This window comes from Necator americanus, chromosome IV, assembly GCF_031761385.1.
Source record: "Necator americanus strain Aroian chromosome IV, whole genome shotgun sequence".
Taxonomy (NCBI): domain Eukaryota; kingdom Metazoa; phylum Nematoda; class Chromadorea; order Rhabditida; family Ancylostomatidae; genus Necator; species Necator americanus.
The window spans coordinates 19956632-19981043 of NC_087374.1; the positions used below are offsets into that span (position 1 = coordinate 19956632).

Below are 24412 nucleotides of genomic sequence, written 5' to 3' on the forward strand. Positions count from 1 at the left end.
CTACTCTGGCACTCGATCGGGACAAATGGAAGAATTACTGGCGCCCATTCGACCAGTTCGAAGATCAACGGGAGTCAAGGTGATCAAGGTGATTTGCAAAAATCCCTTTGCGAAGCCTACCTGCAGCTACTGTCTGCTACCAACAGCTCAATATGCGTACAAAACAAAGTCATTTCCAACAATTCGTTGGTGGTTTTCGCTCCACGTTTACCTACTGCAGCTTAGAGGCACGTTCCACAGTGGCAGGTCAAAGTCTACATATTGGTCCTCGATGTGCATGTCACCTTGGGATTCCGATGACAGATGCTAATCATGCACAACTACACAAAAATGGGACAGAAATCACTACGAACTATGACCATGGAGGTACACTGTGGGCAAAAGAGACGATAAAACTAACGGAATACGGTTAGGCTTATTCATGCATTACTATAAAAAATAGTAGAGATTATAGAAATCAGAAAGAAAGGAGTTCTGGGATTTTTTTTCGCAAACTTCAAGAGGAACTCTGTGCACGACTTTACCGTGGAAGTTCTGCATTGGACCTTTTACAATGTTTTGTGCCGATACCTCTCTCATGAGAGGAGCAATATACTTACATATCGCTCTTCAAAGTACCATATTCTTGTTAGATCTGTCGACCTTGGCAAGCATTTGTATCTCATCATTCCGTTTAGCTCCAACCACTGATTATCCCACAGTTCCTCGTGGAAAAAATCTGAACATCACTAGAGTTTTTCTTTGATGAAACGTTTTGGCGGTACTGTGTTACAGCACAACGTTGTTGGAAATCACTTCCAATTCATAATAATGCAAGTGTGAACGTCCGGTTGAAGCCGGAGTTCAGAATTTTTATGGTGTCTGCTTAGCTCGCATTCTCTGATTTATGAAAATTAATGGTAGTGGGAAATTAGATTTGCGTTTTTCTAGCAGCGCTTTCTTTTCTTATATAAATCTAGGCGCAAAATTTCATAGTTTTCTTTCTATTCGCGTCATTTCTACATTTGAAAAACATTCCAGCCTCAGCTTCCAACACTCCTTCAATACCAACATAATATAGACACAATTTGGAAGCATTACACTAAGTGTGGATTTTCTTCCTCTTTTCCCCCAACAGTTATCATAGAATGATGTTTTAACATAAAATGACGTGAATGGCACATCACACTGATGAGCATAACGTTCAACGTCATTTAAACTGTTCGCTACTTTTTAAGAAGCCGGTTTCATTTGTGTTTCCACTTTTTGAAGAGGGCATGTTACCAACCTGAAGCAAACATGCAAAGAAATAGAGACGCATAGGAGTTGTAGAGGTGAAGAGCAACACGTCCAGTGGCCACGCGGAGTTATTGCGCTATACTACTGCACCACTTCACACCTATTCCACGCCGCCACATTTTACTCCTTTATGACTTCGGCGCGCCAACTCGATGTCGTGGGACCGAGCTCACCCTATACTATAGCTTTCTGGCTTTCACCATTCCGACGCCGAGGGATCCGTCGCAGCTCATTTTAAAGCATTCTTGCGTCAACGTACCGACTCGACGCCTTTGGACCCGCTGCCCCCTTTTAGGGATTTCGTGACACACATACACACATACACACGTTACAGACTATTTCATTGCTTGGATGCAACTAGGACGAATTATGTATTTAACAAGGAAAACACGTGCGTTGCGGCCGATGTGTCGCAGTCACCAGGATGAACGCTGTGATACTCTCATTGTTTCAGAACAGGTCAGAACAGAACAGTTCGTTTGAGATGCACATTAAAGATCCCTTAATCGGCATATATAATGTGATTTGGTTTTTGAAGTTCGGAATCTTGTCATAGAAAACTGACACACAATTGAATTATTGAGCTAAGCTAACCTGTTCCGTTGCTGAAAGTCAAGGCCGTAATAAGAGGAATAGACGCGATGAACACATGAATGGCCCACATAATCAAAACAATCAAAACAAGGTAGAATTGTTGCCCACTAGGTGAGGGAACGAACAGAGTAATGACTGAGCCTTCCTTTTCAAAAAGACAACATTTAAATGAGAGACAAGAAGGTTATCTTGTTACTCGTTCACTTTTTTTACTTGTTGGTACATACTGATACCTGAAGATTGAACGGAGATTTCTCTTTAGTTATTTTCTTACAGCTGGAATGATCTTTTTTTTCCTACAAAACCGAACTACACTTCTATGTTTTTTACTTCATTGAATCACTTTTTTTGCTAAAAAAACTTAACATGTAAACGTCGCCTTACCCGCCTTACCTGCTCATTCGATCAATTTCCATGGCTAATGAGCTGTTCGCAGTACATTCGGTCACACCCAGAATATTTAAATTAATTATTTTCATTATCGAATGAAAAAAGATAAGTGCCGGATGTCAAATTGCGTATTTCGTATGTTGCAATGCGCTATCAGATCTTTTTGACTATCTAAGGGAAACTCACCTTAAAATTGATTGTGTTCGAAAAATGTAAGAACTCAGAAGTGTAAATTACGAGTATGAATGTGTTCACGCTCAATTCTCCTAACCGTCCTGAGAAACGGACTTCCGGTGTAATTTTTGCTGCGTAGCACTTTGCGCATACCCCAGTTCCCGTCAGCAGCCTATTCATCGGTTGTATTTGAAAAGGCTGCTGAGGAGACCTCATTGATTTTCTGTCCGCTCCCTCAAATGCGTGGCCCTTGTACGAGGGTGGCCCAGGTGCCTCGTAGGAAAAATTGTAGCGGAGTGCTGTTGACAAGTCGGATATCGATCACGCCCATGCTGGTAATCTACATCCATAATCCTATCTTGAAAAAAATGCATGAAGTAAAAAGCAAAATAAAATAATGAAATAAACGTATGCAAAGCAAAGTATGACAACAGAAATAGTAGAGTTTTTATTCATTCTTACTCCAATAGAACCTTTAATTATTAATTCATGCTGAACATGCTCTTGACAGAGCTCACTCTATTCAGTCGAGCGGCCTGCGCTGATGTTGCTCTTTGACGGCGGTCAAGGGAACGTCTCCTGAAAAGCAATTATTCAATAAGGGAAACCAGTGGCACCCTTATTTCTCGAAATAAACAATCAAATCAATTGGGACCTTAAGGCCTAAGCGTTAGTCTTAGTGGATCTATGACATGTAAACTAAAGTTACTAAGTTACTAAGAGAAAAAGTAAGTTAGAGCGTTGGGATATAAGGGTGCCACTGAATGCCCCCCGCAATACACTTTCCCGTCTTTTGGGTAAGCCTTTTAGCGATGAACAAAAAAAGCTACTTTTACAAACATACCTATGTTTCGGAGGCGGTCTAAATTGTCGTGGACACGTATTGCTTGGCGGAAGCCATGGAAGTAACGATGGTTCACCAACATTAAGCGAATTCATGCTTTGGGCGAGAAGTCGTTCGTTTTCCTTAACCTTTCACGTGAACTTCTTGTGTTCCTTCTAGAGATAAAAGGAAACCTTTTAACATCACCTTAATCTCCAACCACGTTTCATAGGTTTGTTGCGCTAATAGCTCTTTATATTCTCGTTCTTCTTCAAGTTGCTTTCTTTCCTTTTCTTCCTTCTCAGCTAATACACGTTTTCGAGCGAGTTTAGCCATATCTTTGCTCTTCTTCCTGAAATTATTCTCCCATTTCTTTATGAAACGCGCGAGGAAGGAATGAATGTTTTTTTTTATTCCTGAATAAGGATCTATAGATATCATGCTATATAATAACGGTGTGTGTATGTGTTTTCCAACGTTACAGTGTGCGATTCCAAATCATCCCAAAAATCCTAATTCCAACGATTTGTCAAAAAGTGAACGAAATATTGTGAAATATTTTATGGCTGTTGAGTTGCGTTGTACCTCTCATTACTTCAGCGCGTATCTATTCCAAATGCATGTTTGCATCATCAGGTTAATAACATCCTTTCTTCAGAAACTGGAAACGCAAACGGCTGCTTAAGTACTAGCTAACAGTTTACTATCTGTCGTAGAACCTTATCATTATCAGCTCGATGATAACGTTCATTTCTTTTCACGTCAGCTAATTCTTGAGGAGAAAGAGAAAAACTCATGCTCGGAATTATGTTTCCACATTTTTTTCCATGAATATTCTTAAACTTCTAAAAAAAAAACAAAGAAGCGTCGTTAGAAAAAATACAGATTTAATTTTATAAAAAATTTCACCACATTCAATTTCTTCTGATCAGTGAAGACAGACGAAGCGTGCATCACAAGAAGCCTGATGTTCGGCGTCAGCCGGGCCTTCAGACTGGTTAAGAAATACTATGTATAACAAAACGTAATAGTGACATTTTTCATAAGAATAAAATAAAATTTTTTCATAAATGTTTTTTCATAATAATCAAAACTACGTTATACCATGATAATAACTATGATAAATACGACCACGAAACACCGTCCCTGAATATTCTTAGCAGACAGGATCCCCTTATATCATCCTTACCACGCTTCAAATGCTTTCTCAGCTTCATTTTTAGCTTCCTCCTTCTGTCGCTGTTTTTCTGCCTCATTATTAGACGAAGAAGTGCGAGGTCTTGAATGCGATCGCTTCCAAGCTTCGAAAGACTAGAAATTCTAGTTAACAGGAAGTATTCTCTGGAATTCCTCGATACATTGTAATTGTGCTCGTAGCATAAAACTACCTTCTCAGCTTCTTTCATCCTTTCTTTTTTCGATGCCTCTTCAGTTTTATGTTTTTCCTTTTCTTTAGCTTTTTTCTGTTGTCGTAGTGCGCGCTCCTTCTCGTCATGCTCATGTTTCCATCGCTCGAACAGCTTTTTAGCATTTTCCTTCCGCTCCTTCTCCTCCTAGACGTTGAACTATAGAAACTTTGCATTCACTTATCTATTGTGAAATTCTTTTGTAGTGGTTTCGAAGTCTACAAACTTTTATCTGAAAAATTTGCAAATATCTTATATATAAAAGCAGAGTATTGTCTAACACCGATGAAATGTGTACAATTCACAACTGATCAAGTATCTAATAAACTGCGTACAATGCCAAAAATGTTTTGCAAGTGGATGAAATTTGATTAACATTAGGTTTCCGTTAGATGTTCGCAAAACCTTCAAAAATAACAATATGTCTGGGAGGAAACAAGGGCGGGTGTAGTGTAGCAGTTAGAGGTTCCGCTTGCTGCACGATCGTTCGAATCCCCCCTAGTGCTCACCAAGCCTTTCATCCCTCCGGGCTCGATAGATTGGTACCAGACTTGTCTGGGAGGATAAAAACACTGACTTGACACATCGGCTAGCCACCGCAAGTCATTGCATAGGCCACTTACACGTTCGTGAACCTCAAATGATCCTGAATTAAAGTGAACGTGGGGGCGCATCCCAAGCGGATTGATTAACGCCAGAAACTTTATCCTTTATCTTTTATGTCTGGGTAGGCCAAGTTCTATGCATGTATAGTCATGGTTCTTATAAAATCCTCGAAAGCAGCTAGAAATCATATGGCCCGAGCTTCTGAGTTCAGATTTGTTTGTCTCTGCTAACACCGCCAAAAGAACATGGTATCGCGGAAAGGCGCGCATCACCACACGAATCTGGGCTGGTGCGGGTTCCAGGTGAGTTATGCCTGCACGGATCGTAGATTATGGGAAGGAGATTTCCCTTTAATTTTCCTAGTTGCCGTGAAAAAACGGCACGGACGATGCCGCTTCTAGCATCCAGAGGCGCTATTTTCTACAACGAGTTCGATTTGAGCGCGCCAGCCTTGCGCACGCGCCGCATCTTATGGGCCTTTTTTTAAATGGACGAAGAAGAAGAGGAAGAAGTGGACGGAATCAAACCTATTCTTTACAATCTACGACACCGTATAGGCATCACCTACCTGACCATTACATTACCGTACCACCCCAGATTCGTGGAGTGATGTCTTTAAAAAAGAGAGCTGAGGGTTGCGAAATATCGTGAGCACGCCGATCAGATGAAAACCAACGAGGAAAGGCAGCTGAGGGTTTCGAAATATCATGAGAGGGGGTCAGAAAAAAAATCATATATTGGGGGTCGACATCGTATGCAACTGCTTACTCGGTATTGCTCTTCCCTGCATGATTACACCAGTTTTCTTGCCTGCCTTTGGGTTTCGTTGTGTACTCGACTTCGACTCTAACTGTGACTTGGTGCAGCTCATCTTCATCAAACTCTACGTAATAGCCCTTAGCATGCATTATCAACGTCTCCTCGTAGCCTATCCAAGTGTTTTTGCTCTATTCGGTTTTTGCGTTCCTTGCTATTTTCTAACTCTTACGAACATTACCAGTTTTTTTTTGGTAGTCGTGATACGGTTCAACTGACATAATAGTTATTTTCAGTCTATTGTTTTTAAACTAAGAACCTCATAATGATGGGACTGTGGCTTATACGTGATGATTAATGTTGTTATGTTATCACTTATCTTGTTGTGCTATATTGTCCACGTTATTATCGTTACTCGTCTTATGTGCAACCAATGCAGTGTGTGTGTTAACCCAGTTTCTAAGGGTAGACATACACTCCAATCGTGTTCGTGTCGTGTAAGAAGACAACAGCCGGACTTACACCTGTCGTGCCCGGCACGACTTTCCCAGCCAGCCTGCCGCAGTTCTCGCGCGCCGCGTGGAAAACATTGCCAATGGCAATGTATTACGGTAGCGTTCCCACGCGGCGCCATATATAAGGGCTGGCACCGAGCAGTCGGGGTTCCAGTTCCAGCTCCATTTCTCTTTCGCCACTAACCCGATCTCGGTGCAGTCTCTTATCCGCATTATTCGTGGTGTCGTGTTGCATTGTATCGTAATCCGCCTCGTTCGATAGCCGCACCACACCACCATCGCAACAACCCTTTCCCTGGCTGGCTGCCGGCGGGGTCCGAACCGCAACCCTAAACCATCTACCGCCGAGAACCACTTAACCATGACTGGCCCCTCTATTGATCCACCTTATGTCGTGTATAATTGTGCGTGCCGTGTTGTGTATTGATGTCTTAAGGATAAACCCTATTCGTAAAACCCTTCTAACCGCGTTGCAACCTAGGAAATACATTGGGGCGTGGGGTCAAGAGGGCAGCCCTGAGGCCCCCAAAGGGGGAGTCGGGGCAGGGAGGAAGGGACCCTCGGATCGAGCCCGCAGGGTTCGGAGGGGCTAGGCCGCCATCCGGTGGCTAGCCCAGCGCAGGGCCCCTCCGGATCCGGGCAGTCGGTCCTGGGTCCCTCATCGATGCCCGCTGCTCCTTCTCGGAGCGGACCCGGGGCACGACAACACCTATAGCTTCAAGACCTGCGTGGCACGGCTAAAACTATTTTATGGTGTATCGAAGATCCAACTCGGCCTAAAGAAAGGTAGGACAAAATTTATTGCTAAAATTTGATCGAATATTCCACTCGCCTCAATCTTCGATCTGACATCTGTTCGCATCGACTACCTCTTGATGAACAAGTTTTTACATTATGCCAGTTTTCTTCTCTCGGGAAATTTCAAACTTTGTCTCAACTTTGGATCCGAAGCTTAATGAATGCACAAATTACACCCGCTAATCCACAATTCCAATTATTTGTCACTTGGATTTGAATTAGATTGGAAGTTTGAAATTTGGGATTGATTTTTGACACTTGGACATTATTGTAGTTGTATTTGTTGTGCTTGCGCGCTTATTATCATGACTGGCCCGACCACATTGAAAGTCCATAAGAGATTACTAACCCGCTACCGTAATCAGTTGACTCACCGCTGGCCGACCACCAATCAAAGGGATCGTTGACGGAAACGGCATCTCTTCAAGATACCCGCGCAGCAATGATTGGAATAAACAAATGAAAACTGCTCTCCGGCGTCCTAGAAAGATTTACAAGAACGCTAGACGAAATAGAAGACGAAATAACCGATGAGCAACAGAAAAATATCGACAAACTCTTAGAATCAACTGAAGACCTCATCGAAGAAGCTCACACCTTGGTCATAAGAATAGAAATGCAAAATGTGACCGTTAAAGGGGACAACTCCCCACATGCACCGCCAGAACTACCCGCCATCCCAATTCTAACCTTCACTGCGAAAGTGTGGGAATTCAGCAATTTCTGGACGTTTTTCGAAGCAAATGTTGATCAACAATCATTGCCGAAAGTGAAGAAGTTCAACTATCTCATTAACGCCTTACGCGGAGATCCACGCGGGCTGACACGGCAATATCCAAAATCCGATATCCTGAAAATATCACTCAGTCCAGTATTTCACACGCAAAACCCTTAAAAAGTTTGCGCCCGAACTGCAACGCTAGGCTCTCGAACAACACCTTCTATATTTCAAACAGGACGCTGACTGGAAAATGATATATATATATATATAAATATATATATATATATAATACATATACCAGTCTGAGCGTCCAGCTAAAGCCGGACATCAGACTTTCTGTGTTGTTTGCTTCGCTCGCCTTCACTAATCAACGAAAATTAATATTAGTGTTATTAGTTCTATGAAATTGGACTCCAACAATCTTTCGTCCTTTTTTATATTATAACTATAAGCGAAATATTTCATAGTCTTCTTTCTAAACGCATCAGTTCTACATTTGGAGTACATTCGAACTTCAGCTTCAAACACTCCTTATCAATATATTATAGACAAAATTAAAAGTATCACGCGAAATATGGGTTTTTCTCCTGTTTTCTATAAACAGTTATCAAAGAATGATGTTTTAACATAAAATGACGTGAAAGACATCATCCTACTGATAAAGATAACGTTCTACGTCAGATCACATAAACATCCTGCTACTATTTAAGCAGCCGTTTTCATACGCGTGTTCACTTTCTGAGAACGGGATGCTACCAACTTGAGGCGAACGAAGAAGGAAATGAACACAGTCATATAGGGTGTAAAGCAAAGCGCCCGTGGCCACGGCTTTGAAACGGCTGCAACCATATATCTTTTGCGTCATGCACACGAAGTTACTGCGCACTACTTCGACGCCGGTGGACCTGTCGCACCTCCTTCAATAGGTATCTGGCGCCGGCGGGCCAGTGTAACCCCTGTGGACTGGACCCGTCGCACCCCCGTCTACAGGTATCTGGCGCGGTGGACCCGTCGCACCCCTTCTATGGACACTGATCAATGAAAGTTAATAGTACTAGTGTTTTCTGTAAAATTAGATTTTTTTAAACAGCGCTTTCCTTTTCTTCATATTATAAATTAAGGCGAAAGATTACGGAGCTTTTCTTCTAAACGCGTCAATTCTACATTTGGAGAATATTCAACCATCAGCGACAAACACTCCTTCGATGCCAGATTAATGTATATACTATTTGAAAGCATTACTCGAAGTATGGGTATTTCTCCTGATTTCCCTCAATAGTTATCAAAGAATGATGTTTTAACGTAAAATGACGTGCAAGACATCATCTTACTGATAAAGATAACGTTCCACGTCAGATCACATAAACATCCTGCTACTATTTAAGCAGCCGTTTTCATACGCGTTTTCACTTTCTGAGAACGGCATGCTACCAACCTGAGACGAACGAAGAAAGAAATAGATACGCGGAGGAGTCATGAAGGTGAAAAGTAACGCGCGCAATGGCCACGGCTATGAAACGGCTTTAACCATTTATCTTTTGCGACATGCACGCGATGTTATTGCGCACCATTTCGATTCAGCGGGACCCGTCTCACCCACGTTATATCTATCTGGCGCCGGCGTACCAACGACGCCGTGGGACCCGTCGCAGCCCATTTTCTAGCTCTCTCGTGCCGGCGCACCAATCCGACACCAGTGAACCCGTCGCACCCTCTCCTATAGGAATCTAACGCTCGTGGACCCGTCACACACCCTTCTATAAGTATCTGGCAGTGGTGGACCCGTCGCACCCCCTCCTATAGGTATCTGGCGAATTGAACGAATATATCATGATATATTTGTTCAATGCTGGACCGCATGCTTATCACAGAGGAACAGATAAGCGATATAGTGAACTGCTGCATATGTACCACTATTAAAGAACGCCGCGCATTTATGAAACAACACAACAAATTTCTCAACTGTGCACGTTCGCCAGACAGTGTCCCTCTCAGTGCTGTCCATTATGCATTAGGAGAACGCCACCATCACACCATCTGCCCTCAGTGCGTCATTTCCTCGGACACGCCTAAACCTGAAGAATGCGCAAATGAGCCCAAACACTCTACTTCGCCCAAGACGGCAACCTCATAATCCATCCGGAAAACCACGGTAACACCAAATGCAGCGCCAGCGGCTAAGGCACGCCTGACTCAAACCCACCTCCATGAAATACCCGAAAAGGAAATCGTATTGGTTCGAAAAAAAGATCATTCTCCACAGCAACGACTCCAATATTGCACAGAATGATGTCCTCTTACTCACAGGTGTAGCACGAATACGCGACGATAAACGTGAAACGTGAAACAATGTGGAGATTCTTTTTGAAACCGGAGCCGATCAATCTTTTATTAGTCAGCCTCGTCTTTCGTAGACGATTTAGGCTTGAAGTGCATCAAAAAACAAAGACTCCTCGTGTATTCCTCCGACTCGCATGAGCCCAAACCCACACAATGTGCAGTAACGCAGTTGGATCTCTGGGATCATGAAGGAAGAAAGTATCCAGTTCGTCTCTGCAGGACACAAGTACTCACAGCTAAAGAAAAAAAAAAGCACGCAACTCGCCAGACGACACAAAGTGCGTCCAGCAACACAACATTGGGCTCTCCAAGCCAACAGACTACCAAGCGTCAAAACCTGGAATCTTATTGGGATGCGATCAGATGTGAAATCTATTTAACGCCTTCCAGCCACACTACACTTTGCCATTAGGCCTTCAGCTAATCCCTTCCAAATTCGGATATCTGCTTACAAGAAATAGTACACACTCAAAGAGGATCAGCCTTCTGAAAAGGATCAACGAAGCATGGTAACAATGATAAACGCCGTAGCAGACGACGATGAATTGACGCGTTGGGACAAGTACTGATCTATGGATTCGGCAGGAATTCGCGACTTCACAGCTACCAAAGACGCAGAAAAGGCTGCTGTCAACGAACAAGTAACAAAGTTCTTACAGGACACCATATAGCAACGAGAGGACGGGTATTGCGTGCGACTACGATATAAGGAAAACCATCCACCGCTAGCGGACAACAAAAACATCGCCTTAAAACGACTACGGAATGAGATGGATCCACATTTCCAGAAAAGTTACACGGAAACTCTGCGCTCCCATTTCGAAAACGGAATCATCGAAAGGGTACCCAGTGACCAACCTCGCTAAGGTACAACGGTGCATTATATTCCTCATCAGGCCATAGTTACGCATGAGAGACCACAAAATTGCGTAAAGTGTTTGAAGCGGCATCTCACTGTAAGAACTGCTCTTCGCTCAATGATGTGCTCCATCAAGGATCGCTGGTTCTGCCAGTTATCTATGCTATATTGATACGATTTCGTCTGCCTCCATACGTAGCTATCGCCGAGAAAGACTTTCCACAAATTCGCACAAGCACGCCCCTGTAGAAGAAGAAAACCTTGTCACGTATAGGTTTACTCGCGTCACATTTCAACGTACCATCTTTTCTCCTGGCAAGAACTATACGCTACCACCTACGAAATGCAGTCAAAGACCGAGTTCTCGCAGAGGGAATCCAAGCCAATCATTACGTCGACAAATTGTTCATTTATGCAAGCACACCTGAGGAACTGAACGCTAAAATCATGAACTCCCACCAGATTTTCGCGATTATGAAAATGAACTCACGCGAATTCCTTTCCAAACCACCTATGTCTTCAAAGGATTTTGCCTAATTATTCGTACGCAAGATCGCATAGTCAGAAAGCACTCGTTATCGAAAGGAACGCCTTGGGCGATTAACTGGAATTCAACTGTGCCATACCGTCGAAAACTGCACTCACGAACAGGACAGTAACACACCAGATCGATTCTGTTTACGACCCACTCAGATGGCTCGTTTTTCCAGTAGTGACAACGGCGAAAAGATTTCAACAAGATTTGTGGAGAGAAAAATTGCGGGGGTACGCCAGTGGATCTATGCAAACAGTGGACAGAACTGATTGAGAACATAGATGGATTCCAGTCTGTCACAAGACTCCTTTCCACCACTCCCGAAATGCAACAACTGGCCGTATTCGCAGGACAACGTGAACTCGTGTCGGGTTATGGCCAGAAGGAAACTACCCTCAATAAAATCAAAGACGACAATGCCAAAAATGGAGATGAACGCCATTGCAATGGCCGCCCGTCTCGCGTGGTCAATATGCCAGGCTATGAGGACGCTTTCAAGCAGGAGGAACTTGCCCACCACGATCTACATCTTCTCGGATTCTCAAATCGCGCTTAATTGACTAGCATGCTCGCCTTTCGATACCAGCCCAGGAGTACTCATATGTAATCGTTTAAAGGAAACACGAGAAATCTCCGGCATTATCTAAAGAATACGTCTCGTTACGTTTTGGATATGTCAACACTAAAAATAATCCAGCCGATGGTGGCCCACGAGGACTCAATCACAACGACCTTCATAAGCACTTCTGGTGGACTGGTCCGAGCTTTTTGAACCTTTGTTTGGAATTTTGGCCAATTACCTTCTACTCTCTCGCCACGAACGACAATCTACAAACTACCTTGTCCATGAATGTGATCGCAAAACCCCCTAATGGCAACGACTCAATTCTGGAGTCAATCGATTCAGTTCATTTGCAAAGCCTAAAAGAGTACTTGCAAGAGTTTTGCTCTTCACCAAGAGACTAATACGCACATTGTGGAAACCCCAAATTAAGGGATCTCCCGGATTCTCTACGCTTCAGGCCCCCTGCTTCCAAGCAGCACGTCCAATATTTCTAAAAGATCACCAGTCGAACTTTCTAACGCCAGCTTATCATAAGTCTATTGACTCGTCTTTAAGTTTGCATCAACATAGCAGCGAACTTTGGATGTCACATGGACGAATGGGAAGATCCGCCCTTAACACAAACGCCCACTCTCATTGCTCCTAACACACATCTGGCGAAACTCATTGTTCAGGACGCCCATGGACCCTATCATACCGGGAGACCGCACAATGGCTACTGTTCGTCAAGGCTATTGGGTCCCCAAACGTCGGCAACAAATATACAAAATGATCCAAAAATGTGTACGATGTCGACGATTTAACGACTTGCTTGCCATACGGGTATCCCGAAATGACACACTTACCGGAAAGAAGGGTAGTACGAAGCTACCCATTACAGTACGTCGGACTCGACTTCTTCGATCTTCCAACGTCCAATCAGGACGAGGACGACACTCGCGCATATGAATGCATCTTTACCTGCACAATTACGCGCTTAATCTATTTGGAAATGGTCGCCAGCATAGGTACAGAGGATTTCCTTAACGCCCTACGGCGGCTCCTTACACGGCGAGGTGTTCCGAAGTCGATGACATGCGACAACGCCTCAAGATTGCTGCTCAGTGCCACAACGCAACAACGATATCAACTCCGACATCAATGACGCCACATCTGCCAAGTAGATCCAGTGGTACCACACTACTTCGTACGCATCATGGCAAGGAGAAATTTACGAACGCCTGATCAAGTTCGTAAAACATGCGATATACAAAGCTACACGAGAAGCTCGTGACCGTAAAGGTGACCATATTCGCACAATGCTAACGTAGATCGAAGGATGCTTAAATTCGCGCCCTCTGATTCGTGACCTATCAAGGAGTAGAACAGGATACGTTCTCTGCCATTCATCCTGTCGATTTTCTGCAAAAGAACCTTCTGCTAACTCCACCCGCAGATCTCCTCGACGATTCCACTTTGAATCCAGACTATCTCCCTCCACAAGAACTCCGTGCATTGCAAAATCGCCATGAGGTCATAGAGGCACTATGAACCTCATTTGCGACAACGGGACGCTTTTGAAAATTATGGCAACGCCAGTACCTGACCAGCTTACGAGAGACACACAAAAGAACTTGGATGAATCGTCGCCATATTCAAAACTAGCAGAGGGAGACGTGGTCCAGTGCTCCCACGAAACGAATAAAGAATGACCCGAATTACTAGTGTACGGTAAGGAAACGATGAACAAATTCGTGATATTGAACTTATTACATCCACTGGCCGAAAGATCTGTCGCCCTCCAAATCTCCTTATTCCATTGGAAATCCCATCCGTAGACTCATCTTTCAGTGGTACCACACTACTTCGTAGTCGAGAAAATCACGCTACAATTTGCGACCAACAGAGGAAGGACTGCAGAGAAATATCATGTGCCGCCAGAATACATTCCCATTTCCTCAACCTTTTTTTCCTTCTGATACCCTCTCAATACTAGCCTACTAACCCATTTGGCAAACGCAGCTACGAATCTGACTGACAACCTCAACACTTATTCAACCTTGAACCCAACCCGAGGACTCTTACATTGCCCCAACCAAAGAATGGGCATCACACTCATTATGCTTGCGGTACTTTTAGCTACCATCATCATCAGATATCTCTTATTGTGGCGCCACAGGATGTGCCTATACCCTTTGTGCAGTACGATGTTGCGGCAAACGACTAAAGTAGCTCCTCGCTTCCGCATGAAAACTATCGTGAACTACGTGCAATGGATATGCTGTGATGCAAATCGCCGTCAACATCCCCCACTAATGTCATATATGACCTTAGTTTAGTTCCTAGCCCGCCCGCACATTTGTTCCATATTCCATGCTTACTATATCACAACAAAAAAGCGCAACCGTTATTACGCCCTCCTTTACGTCACTCCATGCAACTTATCTGCTAGAACACGAACGCCTATAACGACATAATAGCCTAAACCACATTAAATAACAATTTTTAATAGATGTATTATGCATTAAGGTCATCTTGCCTCTGCTACTCTACTTACTGCTTACTTTTAGCCTGACAATGGCAGCAAACGACTTTGAAGAATTCTCAGAATCACCAGACCCCTCCCATGTCCCAGCGGAAGAAGTACGACGATTGAACCGCGCGCTCAGCAACATCCACCAGAGTTTTGCTTATCTACCATCCACACGTGATCTTCACAATAAGCTTATATCATTATGTCGTCAACTTTCTCTCTTTCCTATGCTTGCAGTAGGTCTGACTCAGAGGTTTCTCGTTATGTGTTCACAGAACCTCGAAGATACGCTTGGAAAACTCCGAGGTACTGTTCCTAGAGGGAGACAAAACGCATCGAGTTCCATATCCAAACACAATTTCGTCTAACCTTTGCGATAGCGTCCATGTTATTCGTCCTGGACCGGATAACCCCTGAGATGTGGGACGATTTGATCCAGCAGGACGCGTACGACCACAACAATGAGCCGATTGTGCTGCGCCAGGAAGTTCTAGAAACAAAGCTCAAAAACGAGCTCACCGCACTGGAAGAACTTCGAGAGAGGGTGCAACCAGCGCGACCAGCGGAGTTTTGAGAAGGCCAACGTCAAGGAACAGTTTGAGCAAAGACGCAAAGAGCAGCAAAGACGCTCTCCAAACCCTTCAACAGTGGCTCGACACCATACCACTCCACCACATATCGCCAAAAGATCTGAGGCAAATACTTAGCACCGAATACGCCGAGAGACAAAATGAGATTTTGCATACACTACACAGCTTACAGATCGTGCTTGCTCCTGCCATGACACTCATAAAATCGGGGGAGCCGATAGTGTGTCGAAAGAGATACTCAGACAGACGCAAGGCTTGTAAACGATGTTGGGACACAGAGCGACCTTTCTGCTCGGAAAATGGAACCAGACGCCCCGGATACTAGCTAGATAACGAAGCGAAAAGGGAAAGAAAAAAAAAGTACTACGTCGCAGCAGACATCGGAAAGAGGCAGCACCACATCGCAAAAGACGCCAAAAAACAGAAACGCAGAAGGTATGCAAGAGTTCTTCGGAAAGGAAACGCAAATCTCATGCAGGTAGCTGATGAAGAGGGTGATGAGGATGATGACAAAGATGAAGATGAAGTCCCAAGGAACCGAGAGGAATAGACCTTTTGGATCAAAAACACGCAGACGCCGAGCTGGTACAACATCACACGGAAAAAGAACGCCTCCTGGAGCAACTGCGCCGGGCCAAGCACGCAGTGATAACATAGCGTTGATGATCCACGAACTGGAACAGCAGCCAATGTCCTCTGCCTGAAGGTTTCAGAAGGGAAGGCTCCGTGACTACGAACGGACCATACAATGTGTTTTTTGCCTCGCGGTTGGACGCCACTACAGTGCCCCATGCACTGGGATCATGAGCGCAAGGAGAAGGAAATATCATCTAAAACGCACAAGCAGGTGCGTAATGTGTTTGAGAACACACTGTCCAGGAGACAGCTGAGGGAATTACGACACCCGATGTTTTTACTGCGACCAGTTTGGAAACATTCGGCGGTTTGCGACTTGCCGGAGGCCAGTGAAGGTTCGCCAGGCTCGATCCTCTGTTTTGAGAGTAGCACGCGACGACGCCGCGAACAAGACATCTCGCCTCAGTAAAAGGATACACAAACATGTCGATGCCGTTTAATTGGTATCAGTATAGTGAAAAGAAAAAAAGAAAAGAAAAGAAAAAGAAGAGAAGGAAAGAAAGTAGAAAAGAGAGCTGAGGGTTTCGAAATATCCTGAGCATGCGGATCAGATGATAGAGGGAAGGCAGCTTAGGATTTCGAAATAGTATGAGAACGGGCGGGAAAAAAGGATATATAAGCCGAAGGTCGACATCGTATTCAACTGCTTACTTGCTATGGCCCTTCTCTGCATGATTACCACAGTTTTCTACTCGGTTTCGGCTCTAGCTGCGACTTGGTGCAGCTCATCTTCATCGAAGTCTACGTAACAACCCTGAGCGTTAACGTTTATCGTAACCTATCTACGGGTTTTTTGCTCTACTCCTTTTTTGCGTTTCTTGTTATTCCCTAACTGTTACGAACATGACTAGTTTTTTTTGGTAGTCGTGATACGGTTGAACTGACTTAGTAGTTATTTTCAGTCTATCGTTCTTAAACTAAGAACCTCATAATGATGGAACTGTGCTTACATGTGATCATTGATGTTGTTATGTTATCACTTATCTTGTAATGCTATATTGCCCCCGTTATTATCGTTGCTCGTCTCATGTACATGATTTTAATCCAGTATCTATAAGGTAAACATATACCCCAATCGTGTTCGTCTCGTGTAAGAGGACAGCAGTAGGACCTACACCTATATATTCAAGACCCGCATAGCAGGGCCAAGACTATTTTACATGGTATGTCAACTAATTAGTGCGATTTTGTACTGATTTTCTTGATATACGACAGTTCTCGTTACTAAACTAGCTATAGCGCATCCATACAACTTTTGCTTTGCGAATGCACCAATTTTTCGTTAGAGCATTAATAGTGAGAATGCGGCCTCGAATGCAAACTCAAAACTAAAACACACACGGTCGGTTCCTGTACGCTTTCACCATCGCTATTAAAATGCGCACTGAACAGGTCGAATGGAAAAAGCCTTATTTTTGGTGAAATGCTCTCTAATCCGTTATATTTATCTCCCATTTGTGTATGAGTGATCGTCAGTATCGACAACAAGGCTGAATTGCTTAGATGCTGAGTTGATTTGGAGCCTAGCGACCGTATTCATCTTCCACTGAATGAAGCTGGTATCACTCATCTGTCCCAATTCTAACTATCAAGACTATAACTATCTTCATCGCATACGCGCTAACATCAAGCTCAAGAAGAGGAAATCGAAGTTTTATGTATGAACCTAGAGAAGTGCTACAGAGACTACTACGGATGCTGCTATGACAAAACCTTCTACGAGGTCGCTGTCGGTGATTCTAATGTCAAAATTGGCCCAGAAGAACGCCTAATGAACTTTAACTGAGATCTCTTCGTTACGCTAGCCGACCTTTGGGAAGATTTCGCAATGGACAACACCGACGAGAAATATGACCAGCTTGTTGAACACCTTCACGACTGCACGGAGAAGGCTGAGAGTTCTAGAGACGCCTGTCTCTTGAAACTCTTGAGCTGATACACCAGCGTGGAGCAGGACGAGTTGCAAGTAACAAGGACATCACGATCGAGCTCGCAAGGCTTTGCAGAGAGGCGGTGAAAGAAGACCTCATCTAGAGAATAGAATGAGAGGTGGCTCAAGCTGCAGAGGCGGTGAAGAGAATTCACTATGCCTGTCGAGAATCCGCCAATCGCAAGAGAAGATAACTGTTCTACGATAACAAAATGAAACAACAATTCCATCAAGAAAGGGATAGAGAAGAATCATCCACGACTTCTACTTTGATTTCTTCGACACACATGTCCACTTGCCTCCCCACCATCTCAGAGAAGACGGACAGGTAATTCCAGTAGTTCTCCCGCCCGAAGTACGACATGATATCATGTCGGTAAAAAATTGTACGTACCCTGTCCTGACAGGATAAATCCGAAGAATCTTCCAGTTCTTATCAGCACTCTGGCGAGATTTCACGCGCTACCAGTCGGAATGCAAGGTTCCTGAACAGTGAGGAACGAGCAAGACCGTTTTGTTGTATAACAAGAGAGATGCGCATTACATCGCCAACCATCTCTCAATCTGCTTTCTATTTGTCATCTACAAGCTCTTCGCAAGAGTGATCCTTAACAGGATTGAAAACGTGTTAGGTGAAGGACAACCATGCAAGCAAGCAGGATTTCAAAAAAAGATCCAACGCGATTGACCATACTCACGCTGTTTCAGAACTCATCGAAGGATTGCGAGAGCACAAGATGCCATTTTTATCGACATAAAGAAGTTCCCCTCACTTGAAACGGAAGCGATCATTGAAGCCTTGGTCAATCAAAAGCCTCCTCAGTACATAAAGGCAAGAGTTCTACAGTAACTTCACAATAGGAATTTCGACATACTACAAGAATGTCATCATCAGCGTAAGAGAGGAACCAGACAGGGTGAGATAATTTAATCTAAAATATTCATTCTCAAGAATGCAACGCGGAAGCTGGAATACGGTGTTGTGGGAGTGAAAATTGATGGGCAACAGCTACACCATCTGGGCCTTGCTAATGGCATCTTTCTGATAACGCTTCACACAAGTGAGGAACGGGATTGGAAGTTCTTTTCCACGTCAGGGATCCAAGATTATTGTCACCGCAGCATTTTCCAAGGGAACAAAAAAGGTAGAGGCGTAATATGGGCGGACACGTGATCCGCTTCAACTACAACCGTTGGACCAGAGCTATAAGCGACGGGATTCCACGTGATCTTAACCGCATTACAGGAAGACCGCTGGCACCATGGTCAGACATTTCCACAAAGTCCTTCAAAACATTCAATGCCCTTTGTGTCCCATGTGAACGAAGAAACCACTGGGAGATTCTAGAACGATGTGGACAACTGACGGAAGGATTAATGGCGTCTGCTCGACAAGCTCGAAGAACAGTGGCACTCAAAGTGAACAAAGTGATCAAGGTGATAGGAGGCGGTAAGCTAGGATCAACTGAAACAGCCATCTTGAAAATAAGATACAGTTTCTTTTTGCGAATAAATGTGGTGGCTGCAGAATTACTTAGATATTTTAAATTAGTTCTAATCTACGACTAAAGCGGAATTTCAGATTTTCTATGGTGTTCGCTTTGCACCCTTTCACTGATCAATGAAAACTAATAATAGTGTCATGTTCTGTGAAATTAAATTTGTGTTATTCAAACAACGCTTTCTTCCTCTTTCTCATAACAAATGCAGGCGAAAGATTTCGTGGTTTTCTTTCTAAATACATCAGTTCCACATTTGGAGAACATTCAAACTTCAGTTCCAAACACTCTTTCGATACCAAGATAATATGAACACAATTTGAAAGCATTACTCGAAGTATGGGTTTTATTTCTGTCTCTTTCTAACAGTTATCACAGAGTGATATCTTAACATAAAATATCGTGAACGACATCATCATACTGATCAAGACAACGTTCCACGCCTACTATTTGAGCAGCCGGTTTCATTTGTTTAATCTTTCTGATGAAGACATGTTACCAAACTGAGGCAAACGTGCAAGGAAACAGACGCACGGAGGGGTCTTAGAGGTAAAATGGAACAGCCGGTGTAACACCATCAACCTTTCGCGGCGCACCAATCCGAAGGCGTAGGACCCGTCTCACCCCATTTCACTGCTATGTGGCACCGACGCACCAACCCAACGCCGTGGGACCTGTCGCACCCCCCTTTTTAGACACACACACGTGACAGAGTAAGCTCTTTATATAGCATGATCATGTCATGATTATCATGCTGTATAATAACGGGCTTAGTCTGTCACGTGTGTGTGTGTGTGTGTGTGTGTGTGTGTGTGTGTGTGTGTGTGTGTGTGTGTGTGTGTGTGTGTCTGTCTGTCTGTCTGTCTGTGAAACGAATTTCCAAAACGGGGGTGCGACGGGTCCACCGGCGTCGAATCCGTGCCACAGTGCAGTATTATCGCGCAATAACTTCATCTGCATGTCGCAAAAGGCGAATGGTTACGACCGTTTAACAGTCCCAACCACAGCCCGCGTTGCTTTTCGCTTCTATAACTCCTCCTCGTGTCTATTTTCTTTCACCTTTGCCTCAACTTGGTAGCATGCGTTCTTCAGAAAGTGGAAACATGAATGAAAGCAGCTGCTTAAGCAGTGCCCAACCGTTTACATGATGTGACGCGGAACATCATCTCCATCAGTACGATGAAGTTGTTCACTTCATTTTATGTTAAAACATCATAGTGTGATAACTGTTGGGGGAAAGCAAGAAGAAACCCATACCTCGAGTAATAATTTTAAATCTGTCTGAACGTCCGGTTATAGTCGGAATTTAGACTTTCTGTGGTGTTTGCTTCGCTCGCCTTCACAGATCAACAACAATTAACATTAGTGCCGTTTTCTGTGAAATTAGACTTGGGTATCTCTAACAATCTTTTTTTTTTATTATAACTAAAGGCGATAGATTTCATAGTCTTCTTTCTAAACGTGTCAGTTCTAAATTTGGAGAACAATCAAACTTCAGACTTCAAACTCTTCAAACACTCCTTACCAATATATTACGGACAAATTTCAAAAACATTGCTCGAAATATGGGTTTTCCTCCTGTTTCCCCCCAACAGTTATCAAGGAATGATGTTTTAGCTCAAAATGACGAGATAGTCATCATCCTACTGATAAAGATAACGTTCTACGTCATATCGTGTAAACTGTTCGCTACTGTTTAAGTAGCCGTTTGCATGCATTTTTCAACTTTCTGAGAAAGGCATGCCACCATCCTGAAGCGAACGAATAAGGAAATAGACACGGGAAGGAGTTATAAAGGCGAGAAGCAATCCAGTGGCCGCGGCTATGAAGCGGGTGCAACGTCCCATTTACCTTCAGAGACATGCACACGAGGTCATTGCGCACCAATCCGACGCTGCGGGTCGACCCGCCGCAACCCATTCTATAGCTATTTGGCGCCGGCCCACCAATCTGACGCCGGTGGACTGGACCCGTCGTCGTCGCACTCCCTTTTTGGAATTTCGTTTCAAACACACACACACATATACATACATACATACATACATACATACATACATACATACATACATACATACATACATACATACATACATACATACATACATACATACATACATGCATACATACATACATACATACATACATACATACATACATACATACATACATACATACATACATACATACATACATACATACATACATACATACATACATACATACATACATACATACATACATACATACATACATACATACATACATACATACATACATACATACATACATACATACATACATACATACATACATACATACATACATACATACATACATACATACATACATACATACATACATACATACATACATACATACATACATACATACATACATACATACATACATACATACATACATACATACATACATACATACATACATACATACATACATACATACATACATACATACATACATACATACATACATACATACATACATACATACATACATACATACATACATACATACATACATACATACATACATACATACATACATACATACATACATACATACATACATACATACATACATACATACATACATACATACATACATACATACATACATACATACATACATACATACATACATACATACATACATACATACATACATACATACATACATACATACATACATACATACATACATACATACATACATACATACATACATACATACATACGTACATACATACATACATACATACATACATACATACATACATACACACACGTATACACATATACACATATACACATACATACACACATATATACATACACATATACACATATACACATATACACATATACACATATACACATATACACACATATACACATATACACATATACACATATACACATATACACATATACACATATACACATATACACATATACACATATACACATATACACATATACACATATACACATATACACATATACACATATACACATATACACATATACACATATACACATATACACATATACACATATACACATATACACATATACACATATACACATATACACATATACACATATACACATATACACATATACACATATACACATATACACATATACACATATACACATATACACATATACACATATACACATATACACATATACACACATATACACATATACACATATACACATATACACATATACACATATACACATATACACATATACACATATACACATATACACATATACACATATACACATATACACATATACACATATACACATATACACATATACACATATACACATATACACATATACACATATACACATATACACACATATACACATATACACATATACACATATACACATATACACATATACACATATACACACATACACATACACATACACATACACATACACATACACATACACATACACATACACATACACATACACGCACGCGACAGATTAAGCCCGTTATTATATAGCATGATCATGATTGTGTCTGTATTATGTTGGTATCGAAAGAGTATTTGAAGCCATAAATGCGTGTTGTTCCATACGATGACATGGTCGATTAGCTCGTGTGTAAAATCAGTGTTTTTATCCTCACCGACAAGTGTTATACCATTTTACCGTAATATTTGCTCGGTACTATTCGGTTTCTAACCATCGATCGATCAATTCTCTTAGAAATGAAGATGAACGTACTCCATGAGATATGCATAGATATGTATTGTAATACCGCTTCTTTTTTGGCTGCTTCCTCTTGTTGTTTAGTCTTACGCCTCCTTTCTTCACTCTTTTTCCTTTGCAGCCAAGCTTCATATTGGGTCTTGCCAGTGATGCACGTTGATGGTGCCTGGTCTTGAGATGAGCTGAAATTTTGTTTTTATCAGATCAGATAAAAGACCTTGCCAAGTTCAATGACCCAATTTTTATAACTGTAGCAATGTTGTCAGAACCTCACATGAATCGGTTGAAAATTGCATTAATTTAGCGTTGTTTTGAATCTCAGTGGTTACAAAACCATACGGTCTCGATACAACGCACACGAGAGTTTTCTTACGCAGAAAATCGCTCACCTCTTTACTTTTTTTTCCTCCGGTTGAGCAGTTGATAGTGATCGAGGTGCAGGAGTAGGGGGTTTTGGTGATGGATGAGATTTTGGTTTCGGCGGTGGATCATTTCTTAGTTTCGGTGATGGTTCAGTTTTTTGTTCCGGTGAGATCAGATAAGTGTGCGCTGACTCAGATGTTGATGTGCGAGATGATAGCTTTTTGTTCTGAATTTGGATTGCAGTAAGAAATGTTCCGGAAGGCAAATTGGAAAATTAATTACTCGAAAAGTTCCACGGAACTGAGGATAATACCAAACTAAATCAATTCATAACTGCCAGGAGCGAAAACTGAAGTCTGTTATTTCAGTAATTTGTGGTGCAAAATAGAGAGTGTACGGTGGACTAACTTTTACCGATGTACTGTTATTGTTGCTGTCATCCTCCCCTTCTTCGATGATTTCGCTATGTTGCCGTACTAGCTGGTTCTCTATTACGTCCTTCACGTTGACGATAGATCGCCGCCTTATTTCATTTCTAAATATTTACTCATTTCTTATTAATTAATTAATTTGTGATCGCAAATGACATACGGTTAACAAACTTAGCTGTGCCGCTATAATAAGACCTTAAAAACAAAAAAAGGATGACCGCCCCCAGCAATCCGCATTTTCAAAAGTGAGAAGAACAGCTTGTTAGGGAAATATTTGCTAGAAGAACCTTAGTAGATCTCATTCTATTTTGAGGGTCATCGATGGCAAGG

General features: G+C 42.5%; 4 protein-coding genes across 8 annotated transcripts; 2 read left to right on the plus strand and 2 right to left on the minus strand.

Moving 5' to 3' along the window:
• Positions 1-24319, minus strand: RB195_002003 (uncharacterized protein; the record flags this gene model as incomplete). 4 transcript variants are annotated; one of them, XM_064199049.1, is made up of 11 exons in its annotated part: positions 576-718; positions 1873-2017; positions 2955-3015; positions 3281-3402; positions 3467-3611; positions 4449-4570; positions 4648-4812; positions 23338-23470; positions 23678-23877; positions 23934-23968; positions 24301-24319. In XM_064199049.1, 11 exons carry the CDS (start codon positions 24317-24319, stop codon positions 576-578), a joined length of 1290 nt encoding a protein of 429 aa, XP_064054928.1. The 4 variants fall into 4 exon arrangements, with proteins under 4 accessions (XP_064054927.1, XP_064054928.1, XP_064054929.1 ...); XM_064199048.1 differs by lacking the exon at positions 23934-23968 and adding an exon at positions 24060-24149 and having other exon boundaries at positions 24278-24319; XM_064199047.1 differs by lacking the exons at positions 576-718; positions 1873-2017; positions 23338-23470; ... (1 more) ...; positions 23934-23968; positions 24301-24319 and adding an exon at positions 7375-7404 and having other exon boundaries at positions 2919-3015.
• Positions 11954-12351, plus strand: RB195_002004 (uncharacterized protein; the record flags this gene model as incomplete). 2 transcript variants are annotated; one of them, XM_064199050.1, is made up of 2 exons in its annotated part: positions 11954-12025; positions 12088-12351. In XM_064199050.1, the coding sequence occupies 2 exons, from the start codon at positions 11954-11956 to the stop codon at positions 12349-12351; spliced, it is 336 nt and encodes a 111-aa protein (XP_064054931.1). The 2 variants fall into 2 exon arrangements, with proteins under 2 accessions (XP_064054931.1, XP_064054932.1); XM_064199051.1 differs by lacking the exon at positions 11954-12025 and having other exon boundaries at positions 12121-12351.
• RB195_002005 (uncharacterized protein) lies at positions 13042-16012 on the plus strand (the record flags this gene model as incomplete). The annotated part of the gene is made up of 4 exons (XM_064199052.1): positions 13042-13182; positions 13241-13367; positions 13718-13872; positions 15941-16012. 4 exons carry the CDS (start codon positions 13042-13044, stop codon positions 16010-16012), a joined length of 495 nt encoding a protein of 164 aa, XP_064054933.1.
• RB195_002006 (uncharacterized protein) lies at positions 19213-19506 on the minus strand (the record flags this gene model as incomplete). The annotated part of the gene is made up of 1 exon (XM_064199053.1): positions 19213-19506. The coding sequence occupies one exon, from the start codon at positions 19504-19506 to the stop codon at positions 19213-19215; it is 294 nt and encodes a 97-aa protein (XP_064054934.1).
• Positions 24320-24412: the final 93 nt, after the last annotated feature.